The sequence below is a fragment of the Microcebus murinus genome, chromosome X (genome assembly GCF_040939455.1).
Source record: "Microcebus murinus isolate Inina chromosome X, M.murinus_Inina_mat1.0, whole genome shotgun sequence".
Classification (NCBI taxonomy): domain Eukaryota; kingdom Metazoa; phylum Chordata; class Mammalia; order Primates; family Cheirogaleidae; genus Microcebus; species Microcebus murinus.
Window position 1 is genome coordinate 46,719,672 of NC_134136.1, and position 26,365 is coordinate 46,746,036.

Here is a 26,365-nt window from a genome sequence, read left to right on the forward strand (position 1 = left end):
GCACTCCTGACCTTGAGCGATCTGCCCACCTCGGCCTCCCAGAGTGCTATGGGGTTTATTTTTTACCCCTTCTCTGTGGAGTCCCCAGGAGAGAATCCTTTTACTAAAAAAAAGCAATGAGGGCCGGGCGTGGAAGTATAGGTCGCAAAACCTATCACTGGACTTGAAAAACATTAAACTTTCAAGATCAAAGCATCCAATTTACTACAAATAGGGACCCTGAGAGGTCAGGCGCGGGGGGCTCACGCCTATAATCCTAGCACTCTGGGAGGCTGAGGCGGGAGGATTGCTCGAGGTCAGGAGTTCCAAACCAGCCTGAGCAAGAGCGAGACCCGTCTCTACTATAAATAGAAAGAAATGAATTGGCCAACTAATATATATATAAAAAATTAGCCGGGCATGGTGGCGCATGCCTGTAGTCCCAGCTACTCGGGAGGCTGAGGCAGAAGGATTGCTTGAGCCCAGGAGTTTGAGGTTGCTGTGAGCTAGGCTGAAGCCACGGCACTCACTCTAGCCTGGGCAACAAAGCGAGACTCTGTCTCAAAAACCAAAACAAACCAAAACAAAAAAAACAAATAGGGACCCCGAGAAATCTATGGCTTCAGAACGCCCCATCAGAAGAGGACGGCTGCTTTGTATGCCGGGACTCGTAGTCCCTGACAGTTGGTTCCTAGTCAAGATGGCGGAGTTGCTAATGAAGCGCGAAGGAGCGAGCCCCCAGGGAGTCTGGACCGCGAGGGGATTGGGCGGCGCGGGGATTCCGCAGGCGGGAAGTAAAGACCAGGTGTTAAAAACCTTTCCGTTGAAGGAGGGTGGTTGCCCTAAAGTCTCGCGAGATTCTGGCGGGGCCCAATGGAACGCGGGGCCCGGCTTATCACTAGGGCCAGTTGTTGGGGGCGGAGCTTTCACGGGTGCTGCCCAGCCGTAGGTGCCCGGCATAGCGGCGTTTAGGCCGATCTGCCGCTGTGAGGAACGCAGCCGTGGCCATGAAGGAAGAGAAGGAACATAGGCCTAAGGAGAAGCGAGTAACCCTGTTAACGCCCCCGGGGGCCACAGGTAGTGGCGGTGGGACTTCGGGGGACAGCGCCAAAGGGGAAGATAAGCAAGATCGCAATAAGGAGAAGAAAGAGGCTCTGAGCAAGGTGCCCGGCTGGCGGTTGGCCGCGGAGAGGGCGGGACGGGTCCGCGGCTCCTGGAGGATGGCTGGGAATGGGTCTGACCTCTTCCTGGTCCCCTCACTATCTTTTTGCTGAATGAAAATCGCATCACCCTGTCTCATCCATTCCCCTGAAATGGGGGGAGCCCCTCCCAGCCAAGCCCTAGGGTAGGGGTAAGGAAAAGAGAGGACTCCCTAGAAGAGAAGGGTTTAGGTCAGAGCTGTGAGGTAATGGGAAGGGGAGCGACGTTAAAAATAATGAGGAATTAAAATTTTAATTGGGGAGAATTATTAAATAGTGAAGGGGACATCAGGGATGGGAGTAGTTTGTCGTAGGGAATAGTCATGGCGGGGCGGGGGGGGGGCGGGAATCGAGAGAGAGCTCAAGGGGGATAAATGGTCTGTGGGGCAGATCCAGAGCATCCTAGAGTTTTGAATTCTTTAGGCTGAATGGGGCAAGGATTTTGTTTTAGGGTATGTTGGACGTGGGAGAGAGAGATTACTAAATCAAAATTTCGTGGCACCCACAAAGACGAGGGGTTGGGCTACTAATTTCCACTACATCTGTTGAAAGATAGGTGATAGAAAATGATAGGCAAACCTGATAAACTGCTGGCTTAAGAGCAAAACTTGAGATTTTCCTTGCTCCAGGCAGTTCTCATTCCAAAGAGTTTTTAAAAACCACTTTATTATGTTTGACTAATTCTGAGCATTGGGCTGCCGAAGAATGTTTTCTCCTGGGTTTTTATAAGTGATCTCATATTTTAAAGCCCATCTTTCTTCAGGAACTGTGATTCTTTGAGGTATGACAGAAAATTGATTTGTACTAATTTTATTTTCCTTATTCATTTCTTAAGGTGGTAATTCGAAGATTACCTCCCACTTTGACCAAGGAGCAGCTTCAGGAACATCTTCAACCTATGCCTGAACATGATTATTTTGAGTTTTTTTCTAATGATACTAGGTAAAAAAAAAAAAAAAAAAAAAGGAGGGAGGAGGGATAAAATTTTTTTCCATTCTTTTTATCCTATTAATGTTTTCCACTTGATTTTTGAGCCTGTTTAATATATGCATACTTCTAATTCAGCAAGACACCTGCAAGCACATTTACATAATTGCTTTCCTCTCTGCAGTCTGTATCCTCATATGTATGCCAGAGCATACATCAACTTTAAAAACCAAGAGGACATTATTTTGTTCAGGGATCGCTTTGATGGTTATGTATTCCTTGACAATAAAGGTGAGTCCTTGTAACTGAACTAGAAGGGGAGTTTCTTTGTCATTTGTATGTTTAAGACAATATACAGGCCAGGTGTGGTGGCTCATGCCTGTAATCCTAGCACTCTGGGAGGCCGAAGCGGGTGGATTGTTCAAGATCAGGGGTTCGAAACCAGCCAGAGTGAGACCCTGTCTCTACCAAAAATAGAAAGAAATTAATTGACCAACTAAAAATATATATACAAAAAATTAGCCGGACATGGTGGTGCATGCTTGTAGTCCCAGCTACTCGGGAGGCTGAGGCAGTAGGATCGCTTGAGCCCAGGAGATTGAGGTTGCTGTGAGCTAGGCTGATGCCACAGCACTCTAGCCTGGGCAACAAAGTAAGACTCTGTCTCCAAAAAAAAAAAAAAAGACAATATATACATCACAGAGTTTCCTGGGTGATACAATGTGCATCATATAAAAAGTTTTACACATTTGTTATGCTTATTACAGTCTTATAAATAGACATGCGACTTTTCACAGCCCTTGGGTATTTTTATTGTTATTTCTTTAGTTTGATCAACTGAATTAAGTTGCCACTTTTCTTCTCATGTGACCAATTTTTTGCCCTTGATTAGGCGTGCTGTTTTGATTGTTTAATTTCAGCAGCAGTGCTGATAAATGACTCTTTAAACTTGTTTGACAAGTTTTAAATATTTACTTTTCATCTTGCTTCAAGGACCAACATTTATTTATTTAATTCAAATCCTCATAGCCAACAACTTTCAGTTGGAATACTGTTTAACATTCTCACAAAGTTATATATAATTAAAAGATTGAATTTTATGATCTTTCATTTTATATCCAGGAGGGTCCAGTCTATAGGAAAGACAAATTTCTGCCATAAGTCTCTTTTAATTTATTATCTGCTTGCAGCACTTAGCCAGAGACTGTCTAAGCTGCTATTTACCACTTTTCTTTTGGCTTTGCATTGATAGGTGAGTGGTATGTCTTCATGTTTAGTTTTTTTTTTTTCAGTATTACTTCAAAGTTGGTAAAAATGAAATATTTGTCAAAAAATATGTCAGTAAAAATTGAAGAATTACCACTTTCATTCATCCCGCCAAATGAGCTCTTTCTTCACTCTAAACTTTTTTATTTTTGAAACAATGTCTCACTTTGTTGCCAGGGCTGGCGTGCAGTGGCATGATCATAGCTCACTGCAGCCTTGAACTCCTGGGCTCAAGCCAATTTCCTACCTCAGCCTCCCAAGTAGCTAGGACTATAGGTGCATACCACCACTCAGCTAATTTTTTTTTTTTTAGATATAGGATCTTGCTATGTTTCCCAGGCTGGTCTCAAACTCCTGGCCTCAAGTCATCCTCCCACCTTGGCCTCCCAAAGTACTAGGATTATAGGCATGAGCCACTCCAAGCATACGCTTGGCCTCCACTCCAACTTTTTATTTATTTATTTATTTATTTTATTTATTTATTTTGAGACAGAGTCTCACTCTTTTGCCCTGCCTAGAGCGCCATGGTGTTAGCCTAGCTCACAGCAACCTCAAACTCCTGGACTCAAACGATCCTACTGCCTCAGCCACCCAAGTAGCTGGGACTACAGGCATGTGCCTCCATGCCCGGCTAATTGTTTATATTATGTGTTTTTAGTTGTCCAGCTAATTTCTTTCTATTTTTTAGTAGAGATGGGGTCTCGCTCTTGCTCAGGCTGGTCTTGAACTCCTGAGCTCAAACAATCCTCCCGCCTCATACTCCCAGAGTGCTACAATTACAGGCTTGAGCCACCACATCCAACCTACTCCTACTTTTTATTCCAGTAAATGGTTTCCTAGTTATTTAGCCTGGAAGTCTGAGTTGTGTTTAGTTTTTTCCTTTTTTATTATTCCTTACATTTAAAACAAATGATGAAATGTGTCAGTTTATTGTTTTTTGATGTCTTGTTCACCTACACTTACTAATACTTTGATACTTTATGTCCTCATCACCTAATGCTTAGACAACCACTGTCTCTAAATTGATAGAATTTTTAGTTTTTTTCTACTTTTGTGTAATTCAGTCTATTATAGTGTCATAAAATTAATCTTTTTGAAAATAATGATGTAAGTTAATAGTTGTGAAAAAAAAGTCCAAACTTCTTAGCCTGGTATTTAGGGTCCTCCATAATCTGGCCTCACTTCTGTTTTTCTAGCCTATCTTTCCCTCTGCTTCAGTCTGATTTATCTGTTCCTTCTATATCACACTTTTGAAGCTAATCTCGTTCTGCATTTACTAGGACTCCCAAAATCATGTTTCAACCATGACTGCTTTGTGTTACCTTTTTGTCAGGTCTAGCTATTTTATTCTGGCTTATATCTACATGCCAATGATCTAAGGATAGGATTTTATAGCTCATATGACATTTTCCTATGGCAGGGAGTTGGTGTTATTTTTGTTTCCAGTAGTCACTTGGGGTTTTCTTTTCTTTTTTTTTTTTTCACATTCAACTCCAAACTTGGGGTTTTCTTACTGAACTTACGATTCAGTGGTTTTTAGTATATTCACAAAGTTGTACAACCATCACTACTAATTCCAGAATGTTTCATCACTTCAGAAAGAAACCCATATCCATTAGTAGTTGTCTCCTGTTCTCCCTTCCCTGAGGCCCCTGGCAACCACTAATCTACCTTCTGTGTCTGGATTTCCCTCTGCTGGACATTTTCATATAAATAGAATTGTAAAATATGTGGCCTTTTGTGACTGGCTGCTTTTATTTAGCAGTTTTCAAAGTTCTTCCATGGTATAGCACATATCATTACCTCATTCCTTTTTTTGTTTTTTAAATTGCAGTCAAATATACATAATGTAAAATTTACCATCTTAACCATTTTAAGTGTTCAGTAGTGTCAAAGTATATTCACATTGTTGTATAAGCAATCTTCAGAACTTTTTCATCTTACAAAATTGAAACTTTATACCCATTAACAACTCCACATTTCCAATTCTCCCCTACCCCTGGCAACCACCATTACACTTTCTGCCTCTGTGAGTTTGATTGCTCTAGGTACCTCATATAGTGGAATCATATAGTGTCTTTTTGTGACTGGCTTATTTCACTTAGCATAATCTCCTAAAGGTTCATGCATGTTGTAGCATGTATTAGAATCTCCTTCATTTTCAAGGCTAATATTCCATTGTGTATATGTGTGTGTGTATACACACACACACACACACACACACCACATTTTGTTTATCCATTCATCTGTCAAAGGACACTTGGGTTGCTTCTACTCTTGTCTACTGTGAATAATACTGTTGTGAACATGGGTGTACAAATACACATTCAACTCTCTGCTTTCACTTCTTTTGGGTATATACCCAGAAGTAGAATTTCTGGGGTCATATGGTAATTCTATATTTGGTTTTTTGAGGAACTGCCGTACTGTTTTCCATAGCATCTACACCATTTTACATTCCCATCAAGAATACATGAATGTTCCAGTTTCTCCACATCCTTGCCAACACTTGTTATTTGGGGAGGGGGGGGTTGGTTATTGGTTTTTTTTGAGACAGGGTCTCTCTCTGTTTCCCAGCTAGAGTACAGTAGTGTCATCGTAGCTCAGTGCAGCCTCAAACTCCTGAGCTGGGCTCAAGTGGGCCTTCTTCTGCTTCAGCCTCCCAAGTAGCTGGGAATACAGGTGTGCGCCACCAAGCCTGGCTGATGTTTCTGTTTTTTTGAAGAGACGAGGTCTCACTATGTTGCTCAGGCTGTTGTCAAACTCTTGGCTTCAAGTCATCCTCCTACTTCAGCCTCCCAAAGTGCTGGGTCTGGACTTGATTTTCAGTTTTTTGGAGGGGTCTTCTTATGGTGCTGAAGCTGGTCTTGAACTCCTGGCCTCAAGCTATCCTCCTGCTTCGGCCTCCCAGGGTGCTAGGATTGTAAGTGTGAACCACCATGCCCAGCCAATTTTTAATTTTTCTTTTATTGTAGTAAGAACACTTAACATGAGATCTACCCCCTCTATTTTTACTTTTGTTGCTGTGCTTTTAGTGTCTTGGTGTATTTTTTTTTTTTAGTGATAATAGGATTTTCCCCCCAGCTTTTTTGAGGTATAATTGACAAAACTGTACATATAGTTAAATTGTACAGTGTGATAGTTTGATATATGTCTGCATTGTGAAATAATTACCACAATCAAGCTGATTAACACATCCGTCATCTCACATAGTTAGGCTTTTCTTAAATAACAGCTTTCGATAATTCACATACCTTAAAAATTTACCCTTGTTTTTTTTAATTTACCCTTTTAAAGTGTACATTTCAGTGGTTTGTAGTATATTCACAGCATTGTGCAATTGTCACCACAATCTAAGTTTAGAACATGTTCATCATCCCAATGAAAAACCCCACCCATTAGTTGTCATTCCTCATTCTTCACACCACTACCACCCCCAACTTTGTATAGCCACTAGTTGACTTTCTGTCTCTATAGATTTGACAATTCTAGAGATTTATAATTATTTTTAAATGAAATTTAGTTTGTAGGGTCTTTTTTCACATATTGCAATATCACATTTTACTTTTTTTAACAAGCCCTTTTAAAAGCATGAACAATATCACATTTTAGAAGTTGAATTTAAATAATACTTTTGTGCCATATCTTTTTATTATGTTATCAGTGTGAATTTTGGGCTCCTTTCATAGTATGTTGATTATGGTTGTGCCAGTGTGCTTTATGCCCTTTGGGAGACCCTCTTCAGATGACTGCCATCAGAGGAGGCCTAGAAAGCAGTGAGTTGATTCACTTCTATCCACTTTTGACATTTTCTTCGTTATAGCAAGTGTGGTATTTTTTTTTCTAAACAGGTCAGGAATATCCTGCTATAGTAGAATTTGCACCTTTTCAAAAAGCTGCAAAAAAGAAGACTAAGAAAAGAGATACCAAAGTTGGGACTATCGATGATGGTACAGTATAGTTCTAGTTATATAATGCTATTGCCATGGAGTTTTTTAAAAAAACACCTTTGTGAGAGGTAATTAGACCCCAATATTTTAAATTAAAAAACATGTAGAATAAAGTTAATGAGAAATGTTAGTCGCCGATGGAAGCTTTGCTTAATTGTCATAATGGAGGTGAGTTTCCCGCAGAGTTTCCGCTTTCTTTGGGTAGTGGCATTTCATTCCTCCACCATTGAACAGTGTAGTGTTGACTATTGAGGAGCAAATGAAAAAAATCAGATGTTTCAAAGTATAACAACTGCTCCTTGAGGCCTTTTACCATTTTTATAATTATTTGATTTTTGGTTCCCATTATATTTATAAAGAAGGTTTGAACTATGATGAAAAAATTTCCATACCCAAGTAACTTCATAGAAAGTAGCTGAAGTGGTCAGTCCTATTTTCTAGGCCTGACTATGCAGTTAACTACACACATATTAATAGTAATTAAGTTGAACAGAAATACAGGAACTGAAAAACTAGAATAATTGCCATTTAAAGTAAACCAGCTCCAGATTTTGAGAGCTCTGTAACATTATGCTATGTTGGATAACTGTTACGTAACTCTTGTTATGTTGGATAAGGACTTAGCCTATGTATTTTATATCAGATTTATATTTTAAAACCATCTAGTTTCATTTCCATCATTTGTTATAGGTATTTCATAAAGAAAATAGTAAAAACTCAATAACACACAGCTGCTTATTAGATCACAGATTTCTATTTGAAAAACTAGATTAAGTGACAATGGTCAATAGTATATATAAGCAACAAATATGACTCAGACATGTTACCCTTTCTGATGTCAGAGGTGTCTAGGAGAGAACTCCAGGAATTATCATCACTTCCAGTGCTGTGTATAGGACTTCCCCCCCTAATTTATCTTTTTGGAACACCAGATTTTTATATGTTGAGTTTATTTAAAATGAGGTATACCCACAGAGGATTTGCTTAAATGCTATACATAATATTCTATGAAGATTCCATAGCTCCCATAAGTATGACTCTGGATTAGTAGGAGCAGTGACTTTTAAAAGCAAACTATGTAACACCCTTGGCAGTTGTGTTATAATGTGCAGTGTCTCATTTTTCCTGATCTCCTGTTACACCAGATTCCTTTAGTGAGTATGGGTAATAGGAGCTCTGAGTGTAAGTGACCGATTAAGCCCTAAATAGTCTATCTTGTGGGTATAGTTTTTTTAAGTCAATATTCCCTGACGTAGAAAATCATCTTTGATAAATAAGTATCCTAGATAATAAATATCTCCTTTTTTGTTTAAAGTCTGCTATGTTTTCTGTTTTCTTGAATGATTATTTAGATCCAGAATATAGAAAATTTTTGGAAAGTTATGCCGCAGATAATGAGAAAATGACATCTACTCCAGAGACACTGCTAGAGGAAATAGAAGCAAAAAATAGAGAATTAATAGGTAAGTGGGCAGAAGGAATTAGAGCAACAGCTTTTTCATCACAGTACCTAAGTCTGTCTCCCACTTTCATCACTTGCTAGCTGTGTGACCTTAGGGAAGTCATTAGCTTCTCTGAGACTATTTCTTCTATAAAATGCTGGCGTTAATACCTGCCACACAGGATTATGAGAATGCATTGATAAGATGGAAAAACTTCTCTGACCTATTTAGTGTCACACTACTATATTATAAATATAAAAAGTTTGAAGACTAATAAGGGATGTTTAGACAATGATAAGCCTTTGAAGATCAATTGGTATTTCCCAGTAATAAGTTTATATTCCTAGAAAAATTTTGAATTGGAAAATATCAAAAACTGAAATTAGTTACTGTAAAATTGAAAACCTTGAGAAAGTCTAGGTATTGGTTCTAAGTAGTGAGCTGTCACTACTCTATCAGTATCTCTAAACATGAGCAGTCTTTGACTGGCTTTAAAAGAAAAAGAAAAAAAGAACATGAACAGTCTTTGATCCAGCATTTCCATTCCTAGGAATTTATCCTAAGGAAGTATGTGTTCACAAAGATGGCTACATGGCTAATAGCATTGTTATGGATACATAGTATATGCCCATTTCTGGTAACTTCCTTAGAATAAATTCCCAGAAGTAGAATTATGCAGTCAAAAGGATTAGATATTTTCTTTGCCTCTTCTCCCAGTTTCTTTACAGTTGAACACATTTATACCTATGTCAGTAAAACAAGAGAATGTCTTTGTATTTAATTCTCACCAACTGGGAATTACTCTTTTTAAAAATGGCTTTATTTTAATTTGAATTTCTTCACTTTTAAAAAAGCATTTTAAACCTGTATTGTTGAAATGGGAATACTGTTAAACTTCTTTCTGATGATCCAGTTGTGAGCTTTCTATTTAAGGGGTATAGTTTTCCCACCTTGGGTGGGTGGCAGGGAATATCAGAAGATGGAATCCTTTCTAGGGGTTGATAAGTATTATATTAATAATCTGTTTACATTTATGTAGCTAAAAAGACAACCCCACTTTTGAGCTTCCTGAAAAACAAGCAGGTAAATCTTTTGTTTTTATAGTTCTCTCACTACTTTTAATTTCATTGGTTCATATTTTATAAACATTTTAAGAGCATTGGGGTTCTATAGGAGAAATAGCTGCATTTTCACCATTACTCATTAAAGATTTGGCCCATTGGTCTCACTCTCTGGCCCTCTCCTTCGCTCTGGTTGTTGGACCAGGAGTTCACTCTGCAAACCTGGAGAGTCCTTAGTTTGTCCCAGAGACACTCTCTTGATATTCTGAAAGCATCTAGAAATATAGCAAGGCAGCAATAGATTTTGATATTAGCAGGTCCTGGTCTTCATTCTCTGTCATTTTCTGGGTAGGGTGGGGGTTAAGGAGGTAGAAGGCCACTTTGTAGAAAGTAGTAAAGAAAGATGATCTAGTTTAGTGGGTGCCCACCATGTTTTTGAGATTGATTAGAATTTGGTGATGATTATCTTATTTGAAGGCTTGTGTTGGTGTTTCTTTCTAGAGAATGAGAGAAGAAAAGAGAGAAGAAAGAAGGAGGCGAGAAATAGAAAGAAAAAGACAAAGAGAAGAAGAGAGGAGAAAATGGAAAGAAGAAGAGAAACGAAAAAGGAAAGATATAGAAAAGCTAAAGAAGGTAGAGAGAGTTCCAGAAAGGGACAATAAATTAAAGGATGAACCAAAGATTAAGGTATGAAAATAACTGAAACTGACTGCATGTTGCTGATAATTGTGTGTATGCCTCTTTAAATATGCATGCATCTTGTGTTAGTGTAAATAAGGTTTTTGTTTTGTTTTTGTCCTTTTTTGGGGGAAGTGAGCCATTAAAAATCTTTCCTATAATTCTATTATTTTTTTAATTTAAGATTATTTAAAGGGATTAAGTAGTTTATGTTATCATTTCTTCAATGTAGATGTTTTAATTTCTATCATTGAAAATGTTTGATTTTTAGATTACTGTTGTCTGTGTTCATAGTAAATGAGGGCTTAGGGCTGGCTGGCATGAATTATGGGTTTTATTCAGCTTTTCCTTCATAATTGATACATGAAGTTGCCTCATCTGTTTGTTTTCCACTGTCTTCAGGTACACAGGTTTCTGTTACAAGCTGTGAATCAGAAAAATGTAAGGACCAAGTACATGATACAGAGCACCTAGTATCATGTCACACACACAGGTCTTAGTTAATAAGTCCTTTTGGTGATGGTGGTAGTAGTATTACCTTTGAAAACCCCTTCAGACTGACTTGGGTCTTCTTAAAAGCTGAGTTGTTTTAAATTTCTACTTTAAGGGAATCTCAGATGACTTCCTGATGCTCTGCTGTGTACCCAGAAGCTTCAATGACATACAGCCAGAGGACAACCATGCCTATATAGCTCTTTCTCATCTTATATGACTCTCATAACTGGCTTCCTTGTGGGAGGACTAGGAATATATATCTGCATTATGTACTTTTCCCTCTCAAGTGACTCCCATGTTATCTTCTTGAATCAAGCTGGGTATCTGTGAGCAGCAGATTCTGATTAATGTATTGCATGTAGGAAGTGAAAAACCTATAGAAAGATCCAGCCTTGCTGCTTCCTTTCTGAGGGCATGGCTTGGGCAACCCTTGCTCCAGTGAACTTCAGAAAGTCAGAGAAAATCTCACAGACATGGTGGCAGGGTTTTATCTCCTGAAAACTTTTATCTCCTGAAAACTCAGCAGTTTATGTAGCTAGGGTTTCCTAAGTCTCTACAGGGCTTTTTATTGGTGATAAGGGAATTAGGGAGGAGGGGAGTTTCTCATCTTAATTCCTTCAAGCAATCTCTCTGTCCGCCATGCCACAAGTGGCTTGACTTGCTATTCTTAACAATCAGCAAGGCAGAAGGTAGAGCTAGCCATGCTAGAGACATTCATTAATGTTCTTACTAGAGTAATGAACATCTTGGCTTCTAATAAAGACGTTCATTAGAAAAATAAAAACACTTCCAATGAAACCTGCACATGGTATCCTTACTTCACACTGGTGCCTTCTTAGTGTCCAGTTTGGATTTTCCATTTGCAGTGGCTGTCTGTGTGCTGACATACTTCATGCTCGAGTCTTGTGGTGCTTTGCTTTTTGCTTGGTGACTTGTATGATGCCTTCACCCTGAGATGAACCTTGTATAATACCTTCACTCTGAGACTTGAAATTCTTCTATTTTGCCTAAGAATCTCTCTGATTATCCAACACTTGGGGGTATTCTAGAGAGATTTGTAGCAGTGATGTGAGAAACAATGGTGTTTTGTACATATATAAATATGTATGGCATTGAGTACAGAGTTCCTACTCAATAGAGATGGAACTTCACCATGCTGTTGTATAAGGCATTTAGATTTTTAAATCAAATGCCAAATAATTATTGCATTCATCTTTAATGGTAATATAATTCTACCATTATAAGTATGTTAATCTCAGGCTCAAGGCACAATTATTCCTGCAATGGATCTCTCCTTTGGTGACAAAGGTGTTTGTCATTCCAAGTACTACTAAAAAAAAAAAAAAGCAAAAAAAACCAGTCCAACAGTAATTATCTGCCTAGAATTTTAAACTTGTGGGATATTTCCCATCAAGTTACACTGACATGCCAATTTGGTACAGAAGCATACTTGGAAGTGTACATTGGTTCACTTAAAGGTTGACCCATTCATTGAAAGCCAAAGGAGTCTTGATCCCATTGCCACAAAGTGATTAAACCACTTCACTTTGGGTGGATAACACTTTCACATTAATATCATCCTTTTTGTAAATTACTACTCTTGTGCACTGATAGTTCACCTGAAAGTTTAAGAGTACCTGCAGAGATGGGGGCTTCTGTAGTCTAAATTTTAAATATTTAGTATATTGTTTTCTTTGATAGAATGAGAAGACAGTGTCCCACCCTTCAAAATAAAAATAAACATATTCTCTTTAAAGCTGCTGAAGAAGCCAGAAAAAGGAGATGAAAAAGAGTTGGACAAAAGAGAAAAACCTAAGAAATTGGACAAAGAGAATCTGAATGATGAAAGAGCCAGTGGGCAAAGTTGTACATTGCCCAAGCGATCTGATAGTGAACTTAAAGATGACAAGCCAAAGAGGTCAGTAGTAGAGGGCTCTTTGGTATATTTGATTTCTAGATGCTAGTTTTGCTGCTGTGTTCTGGACTTGTATCTGAATTAAGATAAACTGTTTTATCCAGGGCAGGAGGATGAGGAGGAAGGGTTTCAAATATTCTAGTATCACCGGGCGTGGTGGCTCACGCCTGTAATCCTAGCACTCTGGGAGGCCTAGGTGGGAGGGTTTCTTAAACTCAGGAGTTTGAGACCAGCCTGAGCAAGAGCAAGACCCCGTTTCTACTATAAATAGAAAGAAATTAGCCAAACAACTAAAAATAGAAAAAATTAGCAGAGTACAGTGCCACATGCCTGTATTCCCAGCTATCCGGGAGGCTAAGGCAGAAGGATTGCTTGAGCCCAGGAGTTTGAGATTGCTGTGAGCTAGGCTGACGCCAGTGCACTCTAGCCCAGGCAAGAGAGTGACACTCTGTCTCAAAAAAAAAAAAAAAAAATATATATATATATATATATATATATATTCTAGTATTTTAATCTGGGTGAATGGTTTTTGGTTTCTGTTGCTTTTTAAAACACTAGTGTAGGCTGGGCGCGGTGGCTCATGCCTGTAATCCTAGCACTCTGGGAGGCCGAGGCGGGCAGATTGCTCGAGGTCAGGAGTTCGAAACCAGCCTGAGCAAGAGCAAGACCCCATCTCTACTATAAATAGAAAGAAATTAATTGGCCAACTAATATATATAGAAAAAAATAGCCGAGCATGGTGGCACATGCCTGTAGTCCCAGCTACTCCGGAGGCTGAGGCAGCAGGATTGCTTGAGCCCAGGAGATGGAGATTGCTGTGAGCCAGGCTGACGCCATGGCACTCACTCTAGCCTAGGCAACAAAGCAAGACTTTGTCTCAAAAAACAAAACAAAACAAAACACTTAGTGTTTTTCACTCTGCTCTAAAAGTATATCCTCATTGCAGTGGCCAAGTCAGAATCACTGTGTTCTTGCATTTGTGATTACAAGATCTTTGAGGGTTCTATCTCAGATTTGTTTTTCTCACAGATCTGAAGATGACAGTGGCAGAGACTACAGAGAGAGAGAACGGGATTATGAACGAGATCAGGAGCGCATACTTCGAGAAAGGGAGAGGCTGAAGCGCCAAGAAGAAGAGCGCCGTAGGCAGAAGGAGCGTTATGAGAAAGAGAAGGCTTTTAAAAGAAAAGAAGAAGAAATGAAAAAAGAGAAAGAAGCACTTCGGGATAAAGGAAAGAAGAATGAAAGTACAGAATCATTAGGCAGCTCAGAAAAAACAGAAAAGAAAGAGGAAGTGGTTAAGAGAGATCGCATAAGAAACAAGGTGCTGCTTTTTGTTAAACTTGTCTATTTTCATGAGGATTTTTTTTCCTTTTCCTGCAACTGTAAAGGAAAAGGCTAGCTCATTGTTTATTGTAGGATTTTGAAAGGGAATCTGCAACCTTTTTATTTTTTTTAGTCTTGCTGGGTTCTTTTATTAACTTATTGCAGAAATTTCAAACATACACAAAAGTACAGAGAATAATATGACAACCCCCCATGTACCCATCACCCAGCTTCAACAATTATCAGCTCGTGCCAACCGTGTTTCTGCTCTATTCCATCCCTACACCTATTGGATTATTTTCAAGCAAATCCTAGACATAATTTCTTCCTTAAAGACGTCAACATTTGGCCGGGCGCGGTGGCACGCCTGTAATCCTAGTACTCTGGGAGGCCGAGGCAGGCGGATTGTTCGAGGTCAGGAGTTTGAAACCAGCCTGATCAAGAGCGAGACCCCGTCTCTACTATAAATAGAAAGAAATTAATTGGCCAACTAACATATATCGAAAAAATTAGCCAGGCATGGTGGTGCATGCCTGTAGTCCCAGCTACTTGGGAGGCTGAGGCAGAAGGATTGCTTGAGCCCAGGAGTTTGAGGTTGCTGTGAGCTAGGCTGACGCCATGGCACTCACTCTAGCCTGGGCAACAAAGCGGGACTCTGTCTCAAAAAAAAAAAAAAGGACGTCAACATTTGAGATGAAGACAACCCTACTAGCATTTTCACATAAAAAAAACTAATAATAATTCCTTAACATCCTCTCTACTCAGTGTTCAGATTTTTCCAATTACTGATTTTATAGGATCTAAACAAGGTCCACAAATTGTATTTGCTTGAAATGTCTCCTTAAGTTCTCTTTTAATCTAAATATTTTTGCTGGAATTATTCAATTTCAAATAATGTTTTAGGGCTAACTTTCATAAATCAGGGAGAAAGTAGGAAAGGCTTATGTAATTTTTTGTTGAATTCTAAAAACAAAGACCTGTACCTTTATGTTTTCCATGATTTTATTGTCATAAACCAAACACATTACTTTAACTAGGGGGTACATGATAACTTTATTGTGGCTTATTTAGGAACCTGAGATCTAAAATACCACTTGCTGAAGTGTTACATTATACCTGAATTAAGAAACAAATTATGTTTGTGGCAAGTTACCTGGAGTCTGAGCTCATAATTTCAGGGAAATCTCTAAGAATTTTCATTCTCTATTATTGTTGATTTTATTCCTAAACATTTTCTTATGTGGTGGTGCATCTTAAAGTCAACTTACTAATGGGGAGTACAGATAGGTAATAGCTGTGGTTTCTAAGTAAAAAACAAATCAGGCTCATTAGTTCAACTTGAGATTGTTAAGAAAATAAGGCATATTTCTCAAAAATTTACCCTAAGCATGTAAAATAATATTTACAAAATGGTTGTTTTTCTTTGAAGGTAGAGGAGAGAAAGTGGGCAGTTGTCAATGTACTATGCCCTCACACTTTTGGTCTTATATGACTTGTTTTTGGTATATGTTAATACATAACATGTGACTCTGAAAATCCCATGTAAAAAGCTCAGTAGCAAGGTTGTCACATTAACATATTTCATTTTACTTTAGGATCGCCCAGCAATGCAGCTTTACCAACCAGGAGCTCGAAGCCGAAATCGACTCTGTCCCCCTGATGACAGCACCAAGTCTGGAGATTCAGCAGTAGAAAAAAAGCAGGAAAGTGGTATTAGCCATAGAAAAGAAGGAGGAGACGAGTGATAAGTCCAAATGGCCTTAGGTGTCCTGACTGTCTAGGCAGCCAAAGAGCAAGTGTTAAGCAATCCAGAAGTGCCTTCAGGGCAAAGGAATAGAGAGAAAGAAAGGGAGTCGCTGAGCTGGTGGGGTACACTGCAGAGGAGTATGTTTTGCGTCAAAGCAGGAATCTGATCGCAGGTTTAGAATTGGAAGTACAATTTCATTGTTTTTGCAATTTCTAAAAATTAATTTTAACATGTCAGAAAAAGATGATGGTGAGCATATGCATTATAATTTGCAGGAGAGATGCAGCTGAAGTTTTGAAGGAAAAAAATTTGCAGGACAAAAATGTTAAGTGACAATTGAAATATGTATGACATGAGAAAAAAATAAGAGCTGGTTCTAAAATCAAAATATGTTGTTAATCCTGGATTGAATTTTCTTAATTTGGGTGGAGCAGAGTCACTTTGAAGTCTTGTTCAGATCTAGTTATATTGCATCGTTGGTGATAACTGTTGACTTTGTGTAGTGTAGGAGCAACAAGCATGTCATTGTAGTACAAGTACAGTGAAGGATATAACAAATTTTCGTTGATGCAAAAATTTAGATAGTCATGTTACGTCTATATCTGACGTCGTAAAGTTTTAGGATTAGTTTTAATTTTCTGTTTGCTTACATGAATTTAGCGTAAAGAATATTTTTAAACATCTCATTTTGCCTTTAGCAGTTTTTATATTAATAGGTAAAATATAGCCCTCGTTTGGTTCTTGACAATCCAGTCTTTGTTTTATCTTAGGTCTCATGATCTGAGTGCATACCCTCTCCAGGAAGGAAATTGCACCAAAGTCTGTTCCTGTTAAATAGCAACTTTTAGTCTCCATTTGTTTTGTATTGATATTAATAAATATCAACAGCATTCAAGTATGAAGCTAAGTGTGTTTATTAACTTTACTAAATAGCTATTCTATTTGTTTTGAGAAATTGAACTTTTCCTTTTCTTTTTCTTTTTTCTAAGATACAGGGTCTCACTATGTTGCCCAGGCTGGTATCAAAACTCTTGGCCTCCAACTAATATATATAGAAAAAATTAGCCGGGCATGGTGGCGCATGCCTGTACTCCCAGCTACTTGGGAGGCTGAGACAGAAGGATCGCTTGAGCCCAGGAGTCTGAGGTTGCTGTGAGCTAGGCTGACGCCACGGCACTCACTCTAGCCTAGGCAACAAAGTGAGACTCTGTCTCAAAAAAAAAAAAAAAAAAAAAAAAAAAAAAAAACTCTTGGCCTCAAGGGATCCTCCTACCTTGGCTTCCCAAAGTGCTGGGATTATGGCATGAGCCACCACACCCAGCATAGAGAAATTAAACCATTGATACTAAATTAACCTCATGGGAATTTTGAAAGGGGAGGAATGATATTAATTTCTGCCTTTACTAGCCTTATGCCTTTGTTTTGCCCACCAAGGAGAGAATCAAATCATGGTTCACTACCCTTGTCTCATAAGAACCAAAATGTTTGGACTTGAGCATTTGCTTGATTTTCATCTGCAAACGCTTCCTAACATGGCATCAGTTTGCCTTTACTTAACAAGTCACTGCTTTATGTTTCATCAGCTTTTAGAAACCAGTAGCCCAAAAGGCAGGTAGAAGAAGGACCTCCAAAGATGACTACAAGAAAATGGTCCTCAACTGGGAGAGAGTACTAAAATTTGGGAAGGGAAAATTTCAGGAATGAGAATGGCAGAAAGTGTCCCATGCCACAGAGAGGTTTAAGAAAACAAGGAATTGGAGTGTTATTTGGCAGTAATGAAGTCATCAGTGAACTGGTAGGGCAGAAACCATGTTACAGTGAGGGGTGAATGGCAGGTGGGAAATGAAGATGGGCCAGTTGGATAAATGGGTCTTGAAGCTCAGAGATGAGATTTGGGCTAGAGATACAGATTTGGAATTCATCTATTTTTATTTTTTTTTTATTTTTATTTATTTATTTTTTTTTTTTTGAGACAGAGTCTTGCTTTGTTGCCTAGGCTAGAGTGAGTGCCGTGGCGTCAGCCTAGCTCACAGCAACCTCAAACTCCTGGGCTCAAGCGATCCTTCTGTCTCAGCCTCCCAAGTAGCTGGGACTACAGGCATGCACCACCATGCCCGGCTAATTTTTTCTATATATATTAGTTGGCCAATTAGTTTCTTTCTATTTTTATAGTAGAGACGGGGTCTCGCTCTTGCTCAGGCTGGTTTCAAACTCCCAACCTCGAGCAATCCGCCCGCCTCGGCCTCCCAGAGAGCTAGGACTACAGGCGTGAGCCACCGCGCCCGGCCATCATCTATTTTTAGATGGCCATTGAAGCCATGTGCATGTATTTTGTCATTTAGGGGTAGAGAGTGAAGGTAAGAAAGAACAGAAGCAGACCTAGGGCCTGGCCTTGAAGAACTCTAATGTTACTATTACTATACAGGTAAGGAAATGTACATACAAAGAGAAGGAGTAGGCAGAGAGTAAAAGAAAAACCAGAAGACTCTGGTGTTACTTATTCTAAGAGAAAAGTTATAAGAAAGAGGGAGTGGCCAGCAGGGTTGGATGCTGCTGAAAAGTATGATGCCTACAAATGGCCATGGGATTCAGTGACTTACAAATCATTGATGACCTAGAATTACAGGGCATAGAAGCCAGGTTGAGTTGAGAATGGAAACAGCATATACAACTTTTTAGGAAAGTACGAAGGGACGTCAAAAAGTTTGTGGACAAGTGAAATTAAAAGATAAAATAAAGCTTTATTTCTCAACATAAGGTTCATCAAGGTCAAGACACTTTTGTACATAATGACATCAGCCCTTTAGTTCATCCCTAAAGGACTGAGGAATGTAACCATGTCAATGCAGTCTTTTTCACATTATTAACAAGAAAAGTGGGTGCTCTCTATGGATTTTTTTTAAGATTAAAAAACAAAAAAGTCAAGGCCGGGCGCGGTGGCTCACGCCTGTAATCCTAGCTCTCTGGGAGGCCGAGGCGGGCGGATTGCTCGAGGTCAGGAGTTCGAAACCAGCCTGAGCAAGAGTGAGACCCCGTCTCTACTATAAATAGAAAGAAATTAATTGGCCAAATAATATATATAGAAAAAATTAGCCGGGCATGGTGGCGCATGCCTGTAGTCCCAGCCACTTGGGAGGCTGAGGCAGAAGGATCGCTTGAGCCCAGGAGTTTGAGGTTGCTGTGAGCTAGGCTGATGCCATGGCACTCATTCTAGCCTGGGCAACAAAGCGAGACTCTGTCTCAAAAAAAAAAAAAAAAAAAAAAAAAAAACAAAAAAGTCAGAAGGAGCCAAATCAGGACTGTAAAGTAGATGCCTAATGAGTTCCCATCAAAACTCTCACAAAAATTGCCCTTGTTTGATAAGAATGAGCAGAAGCATTGTGGTGAAACTTTCACAGGTATTTTTCTTTTTTTTTTTTTTTCGTCAGAAATGGACTACGAATCACAGGTATTTTTCTGCTAAAGTTTTGGCTTTCTCAAAATACTCTCATAAGAAGCAGATGTTGGAATTTCGCGCCAATCTTGGTCCAGCTTCTGAGAGGCTCGAGTGAGCTGGGTAGTTTTTGCTGGTGCCACCATGGAATGAATTCAAGTATTTCCAAAAAATTACCACCACTTCTTCAGTAGAAGGCAAACAGAATCTGGTGATTATGGGCAGGAAGACCTGGTTCTCCATTCCTGAGAAGAATTGACCTTTAAAGGACAGAATTAATGTAGTTCTTAGTAGAGAACTCAAGGAAGCTCCACAAGGAGCTCATTTTGTTGCTAAAAGTCTGGATGATACCTTAAAACTTATTGAACAACCAGAATTAGCAAATAAAGTAGACATGGTTTGGATAGTGGGAGGCAGTGCTGTTTATAAGGAAGCTATGAATCAACCAGGCCATCTTAAACTGTTTGTGACAAGGATCATGCAGGACTTTGAAAGTGACACATTTTTTTCAGAAATTGCTTTGAAGAATATAAACTTCTCTCAGAATACCCAGGTGTTCTTTCTGATGTCCAGGAGGAGAAAGGCATTGAGTACAAATTTGAAGTATATGAAAAGAATGATTAATATCTTTGGTGTTTTCTGATTTATTTCAAGTTGTTCCCCCTCCCTCTAAAAAAAATTAGACATTTTTACATTAGGAAAAAAAGACTTGTTGACTTTAGACCTAGGGATAATTATTCTAAGCATGTTTTTATTCCCCATTAGTCTTTTTTTTTGAGACAGTCTCACTTTTGTTGCCCTGGCTAGAGTGAGTGCCGTGGCATCAGCCTAGCTCACAGCAACCTCAAACTCCTGGGCTCAAGCGATCCTCCTGTCTCAGCCTCCCAAGTAGCTGGGACTACAGACATGCACCACCATACCCGGCTAATTTTTTGTATATATATTTTTAGTTGGTCAATTAATTTCTATTTTTAGTAGAGACGGGTTCTCGCTCAGGCTGGTTTCGAACTCCCGACCTCGAGCAATCCGCCTGCCTTGGCCTCCCAGAGTGCTAGGATTACAGGCATGAGCCACCATGCCCGGCCCCATTAGTCCTAATTAGACTATATCAAATACCAATTGTGAAACATTCCTCACTGTAACTACCTCAGTGCCTCTCCCTCGCAGCCAGAATTGCCATTCCATACCATCACATATGGCATTCTCGCCAGTCCTTGCCATTGTCAGACTTGTAAAATGTTGGCAGTATTAATTAAAAATGAAGATGGTCAAATACCCTTCAATTCAGCAATTCCTCTGTTGGGTAAATACCGAGAGAAAACCTCCTACATGTATATCCAGAAGTTTGTAGACAAATGTTACAGCCTTGTTTGTAATACTGAAAAACTGAGAACAGCCTGGAAGTCCAGTGACAGGAAAATGAATATATTACTGTCTTAGATTGGGTATCCCCCAAAGCAGATCCCAAGACTGAAATTTCAGTGAAACCAGTTTATTTGGTAGGTCATACCAGAAAGCACCAAATGGGGTGTGGAAAAATGAGACGGGAAGGTAAGAAAGCCAGTTCAAGATCAGTGAGCAGGTTCTTATTGGGTAATAAGCTCAATACTGCTGAGGTACCTGGGAAATGGAAGAAAGCTGGAGTATTAGTACACCACTCATTGGTGGGGGCTTATCCAGATTTGTTAACTCCCTGCCTTGTGTGTGGGCTGAACACACGTCACTTGCTACAGTCCCAGGTGTTTGCAGTAAGCAGCTGCTGGTGTGCAAAGCAACAGTGAATGCTAAACAGACACTTCAAGCAATTCCATATGTTTATGTGTGTAAGATTTTCATACTTTTTATGTAGTAAAAAGTATAAAGCCACATGTGATTTATTTGAAATAGCCACACAAGGTTTATTTGAAATATTTTCTAATTTAACAAATACAGAAACAGGATGACCAATTAAACGTTCAGGTGCAAGATGATGGTAGTTTGGACCAGAAGACTGGGCATAGTGAGAAATCCTGATTTAGGATATATTTTAACATTGGAGGTAGCAAGATTTTCTGATGGAGTTTGATTTTGGTTTTAGGCCTAGTGAGTTTGAGACACCATTAAGGAAAGGAAAGGAGAGGAAGAATAAAACAAAAGAACTGAGAACAATGGAACCATGCCAAAAGTGGAAATAAAATAATTTTTAGACAAGCAAAGACTCAGGGGTTACCTCCACATAGCCTTTTTGGAAAGCTACTGGGGGAAATTCTCCAGCATAATGAAAGGAGCACACAAACCAAAAAAGAGGATGACATGGGATCCAGAAAATAGGATCCAGCATAGCCAATATTCCAGCTATATAGCTGGCTTAGAAAACAAATTATATACCGTGTTTCCCGAAAATAAGGGCCTTATATTTATTTTTCCTCAAGAAGACACCCTAGGGCTTATTTTCAGGGGATTTTTTTTTTTTTTGAAGTACAGTACAACAATCTACATTTATTCAAATATTGTTAAGTCTTCTTCTGGACCATCATCATAACTCTCCAAACCCCGAATTCCATCCTGAATTTCTTGCGACTCTATTTCCTTTAGAACCATTGGCCCCAATCTCTCATGTCGAGCAATAGAGATCTCATGGGGCAGATGAGAAGGGCTGCTCGTCCTCTTTATCGCTGGGACACAAAATGCGTGGGTTGTGCAGATATGCTGCGTAGGCACGCCCATCACTAGGTCTTATTTTCGGGGCAGGGCTTATATTCCACAAATGCTTAGAAATCCTGCTAGGGCTAAATTTATGGGTAGGTCTTATTTTCAGGGAAACACGGTAAATAATAGGCTAGCTGGGCATGGTGGCACCTGCCTGTAGTCCCAGCTACTTGGGAGGCTGAGGCAGGAGGATCGCTTGAGCCCAGGAGCTCCAGGCCAGCCTGGGCACCATACTGAGTCCCCATTCTCTTAAAAAAATAATAGGTTATTGATTGATTTGGGGCATTTGGAAACAAGTAAGTTCATTGAAGATAAAGCAAATGTAAAAAAAAAAAAAACAAAAGCCAGGGTGGATGTGGTTAGGCAATCACTAATTCCAAGCAAAAGGAAAAAAATATATAAGATAGGAAGTTAAAATCATCATATGCTGTTTTTCTCCACAATGAGTAACTGGTTAACCCTTAAATCTGATAACTATTTTGGGACCATGTGGAGGAAGAGTGAAGATAGTGGTGGTGTAAAGCACTTGCCGCTGGGAAGAAACTGACATGGGAATGTTTTCGTTTTAAGACTTTTGGAACAATTTGGTTTAATTTAACCATTTTCATGTATTTTAATAAAAAAAATACTATCTTAATAAAAAGTTACACTAAAAAAAAAAAAGAAGAAGAAGAAGCAGATGTTGGCCGGGCACGGTGGCTCACGCCTGTAATCCTAGCACTCTGGGAGGCCGAGGCGGGCGGATTGCTCGAGGTCAGGAGTTCGAAACCAGCGTGAGCAAGAGAAAGAACCCGTCTCTACTATAAATAGAAAGAAATTAATTGGCCAACTAATATATATAGAAAAAATTAGAAGCTGGGGACGTCCCAACCAGCGGGCGGCGTCCCTGGGCGGGTGTTCCTGAACATTAGCCCAAACTGCGTGGTCACGGCCTGGCCGCATGGGGCTCTGCAGGCTCCGTGGGGCCTCTTTCCTAACCCTAACCCTAACCCTAATGCCAGCATTCACTTCGGGAAGCTGAGGCTGGAGGACCCCTTGGGCCCAGGAGTTTGAGACCAGACTGGGCAATGTAGCCAGACCCCGTCTCTACAAAACACTTTAAAAACTGGCCGGGCATGGTTGTATGTACCTTGTCCCGCTACTTGGGAGGGTGAGGCGGGAGGATCGTTTGAGCCCAGGAGTTGGAGGCTGCAGGGAGCTGTGCTTGCACCACTGCACTCCAGCCTGGGCGACAGAGACCCAGAGAAAGAAGAAAGAAAAGAGAGAAAGAAAAAGTACAGGAGCCTGGGCCTATAAAACGTGTATAAAAAAAAAAATTCAACTCTGAAGAGTAGCCTGACCTCAACACCAGTTCAGGAAGTAGCAGGTGATCCCCAAAGAGTGATGGGGAGCGTGTTAGGAAGGCATCTGCCAGCCCCAAGTGCCAGCCCCTCCCTGGGGGGTTTACTCTCTTTTAGTGCTCAAAAGGATCTTGCAGGTTGGAAATGGCTATATACTTAGGGTTTACGGATGAGAAAGTTCAGGCTCAATTATGTAAAGTCTCGTCTACAGCAGAGGTCCCCAACCTTTTTGGCACCAGGGACCGTTTTCATGGAAGGACAATTTTTCCAGGCCCAGAGAGCTGGAGGATGGTTTAAGGATGATTCAAGCGCATTACATTTTTTGTGCACTTTATTTCTCTTATTACTACATTGTAATATACAATGAAATAGTTATACAACTCACCACAGGTTGAGGACCCCTGATCTAATGTAGTGGAGGGGGCCAGGCTTGGTAACTCAAGCCTGCATTTCCAGCACTTTGGGAGGCTGAGGCTGGAGGATCACTTGAGGCCAGGAAGTCTAGACCAACCTGACCAACGCAGTAAGACAAATTAGCCACGGTTGGTGATTTGAGCTACTGGGAACGCTGACCAGGAGGATCTTGACTCCGTGCGTTGGAGGTTATTGAGAGCTGTGATTGGGCCAGTGCTCTCTAGCCTGAGCAACAGAGGGAGACCCTGTCAATAAATAAATAAAATAATAAAAGTGAATGTTGAGAGCAGGGAATCTATCACAGACTTTATCATTGGCCTAATATTTATTGAACTCACACTAGCCTATTCTATGCAGCAGCAGCAGAATAGAAGTAGGTGTGAACTAAAATAAAATCTTAAAAGTTTACCGTACCCCCCCTCCCCCCGACTGAATGGACCCCCTGTGGCCAAAGGAATATCCTAAAACTAAATTGCCTGCCAGGAGAAGAGAGGTCAGACAAAAACAAAAAAAAAAAAAGAAAAAGAAAAAATTAGCCGGGCATGGTGGCACATGCCTGTAGTCCCAGCTACTTGGGAGGCTGAGGCAGCAAGATTGCTTGAGCCCAGGAGTTTGAGGTTGCTGTGAGCTAGGCTGATGTCATGGCACTCTAGCCCAGGCAACAGAGCTAGACTCTGTCTCAAAAAAAAACAAAATTAGCTAGGCATGGTGGTATACATCTGTAATCCCAGCTACTTGGGAAGCTGAGGTGGGAGGATTGCTGGAGCCCAGGAGTTTAAGGTTGCAGTAAGCTATGATCATGCCAGCCCAGGCAACAGACTGAGACCTTGTCTCTTAAAAAAGAAAGGAAGCTAAGGAAGAGGTAAGAAGAGTTGTCCTTAGGAGAAGCAAAGCTCCTGCACCATGAGTTGGCATCACTTGCCTCCTTGCCCAGCCTGTTGCCAGCCATCTCAAGGCTGTTTTCATGTCAGCACCTCCCTCTTTTGTTCTACTTGCCTGACTAGTCTGGCTCTGGGCAAACCACACTTCCCCACCCTACCCTCTTAAATTTCTTCCACTCATTTATTCATTTAGCAAATATTTACTAATTGCTGACTGTGCCAGGCCCTGGGGCCAAGGACTCAAATGTCTTTGAGGAACTCATGGTCCAGTGGTGGCAAGAGACAAATAGAAATAATCAGAGCACAATGCACAGTGTGAGGGCTGGAGTAGCACAGGATGGTGTGGGAGCCTCCTATTGCTAAGCTGCCATGTTGCTGGAGAAAATCCCTAAACCAGATCAACTGGTGAAAGGACAGGAGGGACCTCCCTTCTGCCAAGCAATTTTTTTGTATCCATCTGGAAGTGATGACCTTCTCCACAGTGCCACCTTTCTTTCTTTCTTTTTTTTTTTTTTTATTTTGGCATATTATGGGGGTACAGATTTTAAGGTTTCAAGGTTTCAATAAATGTCCTTTACCCCCCTCCCCCACAAGTGTGAGTTTCCAGCATGACCATTATGTATGTATATACATACATAATGTATGTATACATATACATACATTTTACATATTACATATACATACTCCTCCCCCTGCCCAATACCCTATTACTGTAGTACCTATGTGTCCACTTAGGTGCTGCTCAGTTAATACCAGTTTGCTGGTGAGTATATGTGGTGCTTGTTTCTCCATTCTTGGGAAACTTCACTTAGTAGGATGGGTTCCAGCTCTAACCAGGAAAATATAAGATGTGCTATATCACCATTGTTTCTTAGAGCTGAATAGTACTCCATGGTATACATATACCACATTTTATTAATCCATTCTTGGATTGATGGGCACTTGGGCTGTTTCCACAGCCTTGCAATCAGTGCCACCTTTCTTTCTCTAGTTTGCTCCCTCACTCACCGTTCTCATGATGAGGGAGCGGGGTGAGGACCACTTCATAAATGATAATTTCATGTTCTTAATAAATAGAAACTCCTATAAACAATGGAAAAACAAGAGCTCATTCAATTTTTGCCTCCTTTTCTTCAGACACAGGTTTGATTTCTTTGGAAATAAAGACAGGATGGAAGCAACTCAGATACTGGCTATCTGAACACTTATTGAGCACCTCCTACTACATGTTTGCACTGACACTGTGGTAGTGAACACAACACGATCCCTTTCTCTTGATGCTTACAGCCATGGGGAGTTAGCTGCTCTGGTGGAGAGAAGTGATGCTAAGGGAAGTAGGCAGGAGAAATTAAAAGGGTAAGGGCAGTGGGAGTAGGTATTGCCAGGGCAGTGAAAGAGGCATGACTTGGGCTGGGCGCGGTGGCTCACGCCTGTAATCCTAATACTCTGGGAGGCCGAGGCGGGTGGATTGCTCAAGCTCAGGAGTTCGAAACTACCCTGAGCAAGAGTGAGACCCTGTCTCTACTATAAATAGAAAGAAATGAATTGGCCAACTAATATATATAGAAAAAATTAGCCGGGCATGGTGGCGCATGCCTGTAGTCCCAGCTACTCGGAAGGCTGA

At 40.2% G+C, this 26,365-nt stretch overlaps 2 protein-coding genes and 1 pseudogene across 4 annotated transcripts in view; all 3 read left to right on the plus strand.

Annotated features, from left to right (window-relative positions):
* The window catches only part of RPL39 (ribosomal protein L39), a 362,820-nt gene that overhangs the window by 311,328 nt on the left and 25,127 nt on the right, over positions 1-26,365 (plus strand). The window lies entirely within an intron of this gene.
* Positions 859-16,883, plus strand: UPF3B (UPF3B regulator of nonsense mediated mRNA decay). Of its 3 annotated transcripts, XM_075999676.1 has the most exons (11): positions 860-1,142; positions 2,014-2,120; positions 2,290-2,396; positions 7,223-7,321; positions 8,674-8,784; positions 9,803-9,846; positions 10,326-10,511; positions 10,905-10,943; positions 12,755-12,915; positions 13,942-14,236; positions 15,834-16,883. In XM_075999676.1, the coding sequence occupies exons 1-11, from the start codon at positions 987-989 to the stop codon at positions 15,981-15,983; spliced, it is 1,455 nt and encodes a 484-aa protein (XP_075855791.1). In that variant the 5' UTR covers positions 860-986; the 3' UTR covers positions 15,984-16,883. The 3 variants fall into 3 exon arrangements, with proteins under 3 accessions (XP_075855793.1, XP_075855791.1, XP_075855792.1); XM_075999678.1 differs by lacking the exon at positions 7,223-7,321 and having other exon boundaries at positions 859-1,142; XM_075999677.1 differs by lacking the exon at positions 10,905-10,943.
* On the plus strand, positions 19,269-20,080 carry LOC109730236 (dihydrofolate reductase-like; annotated as a pseudogene).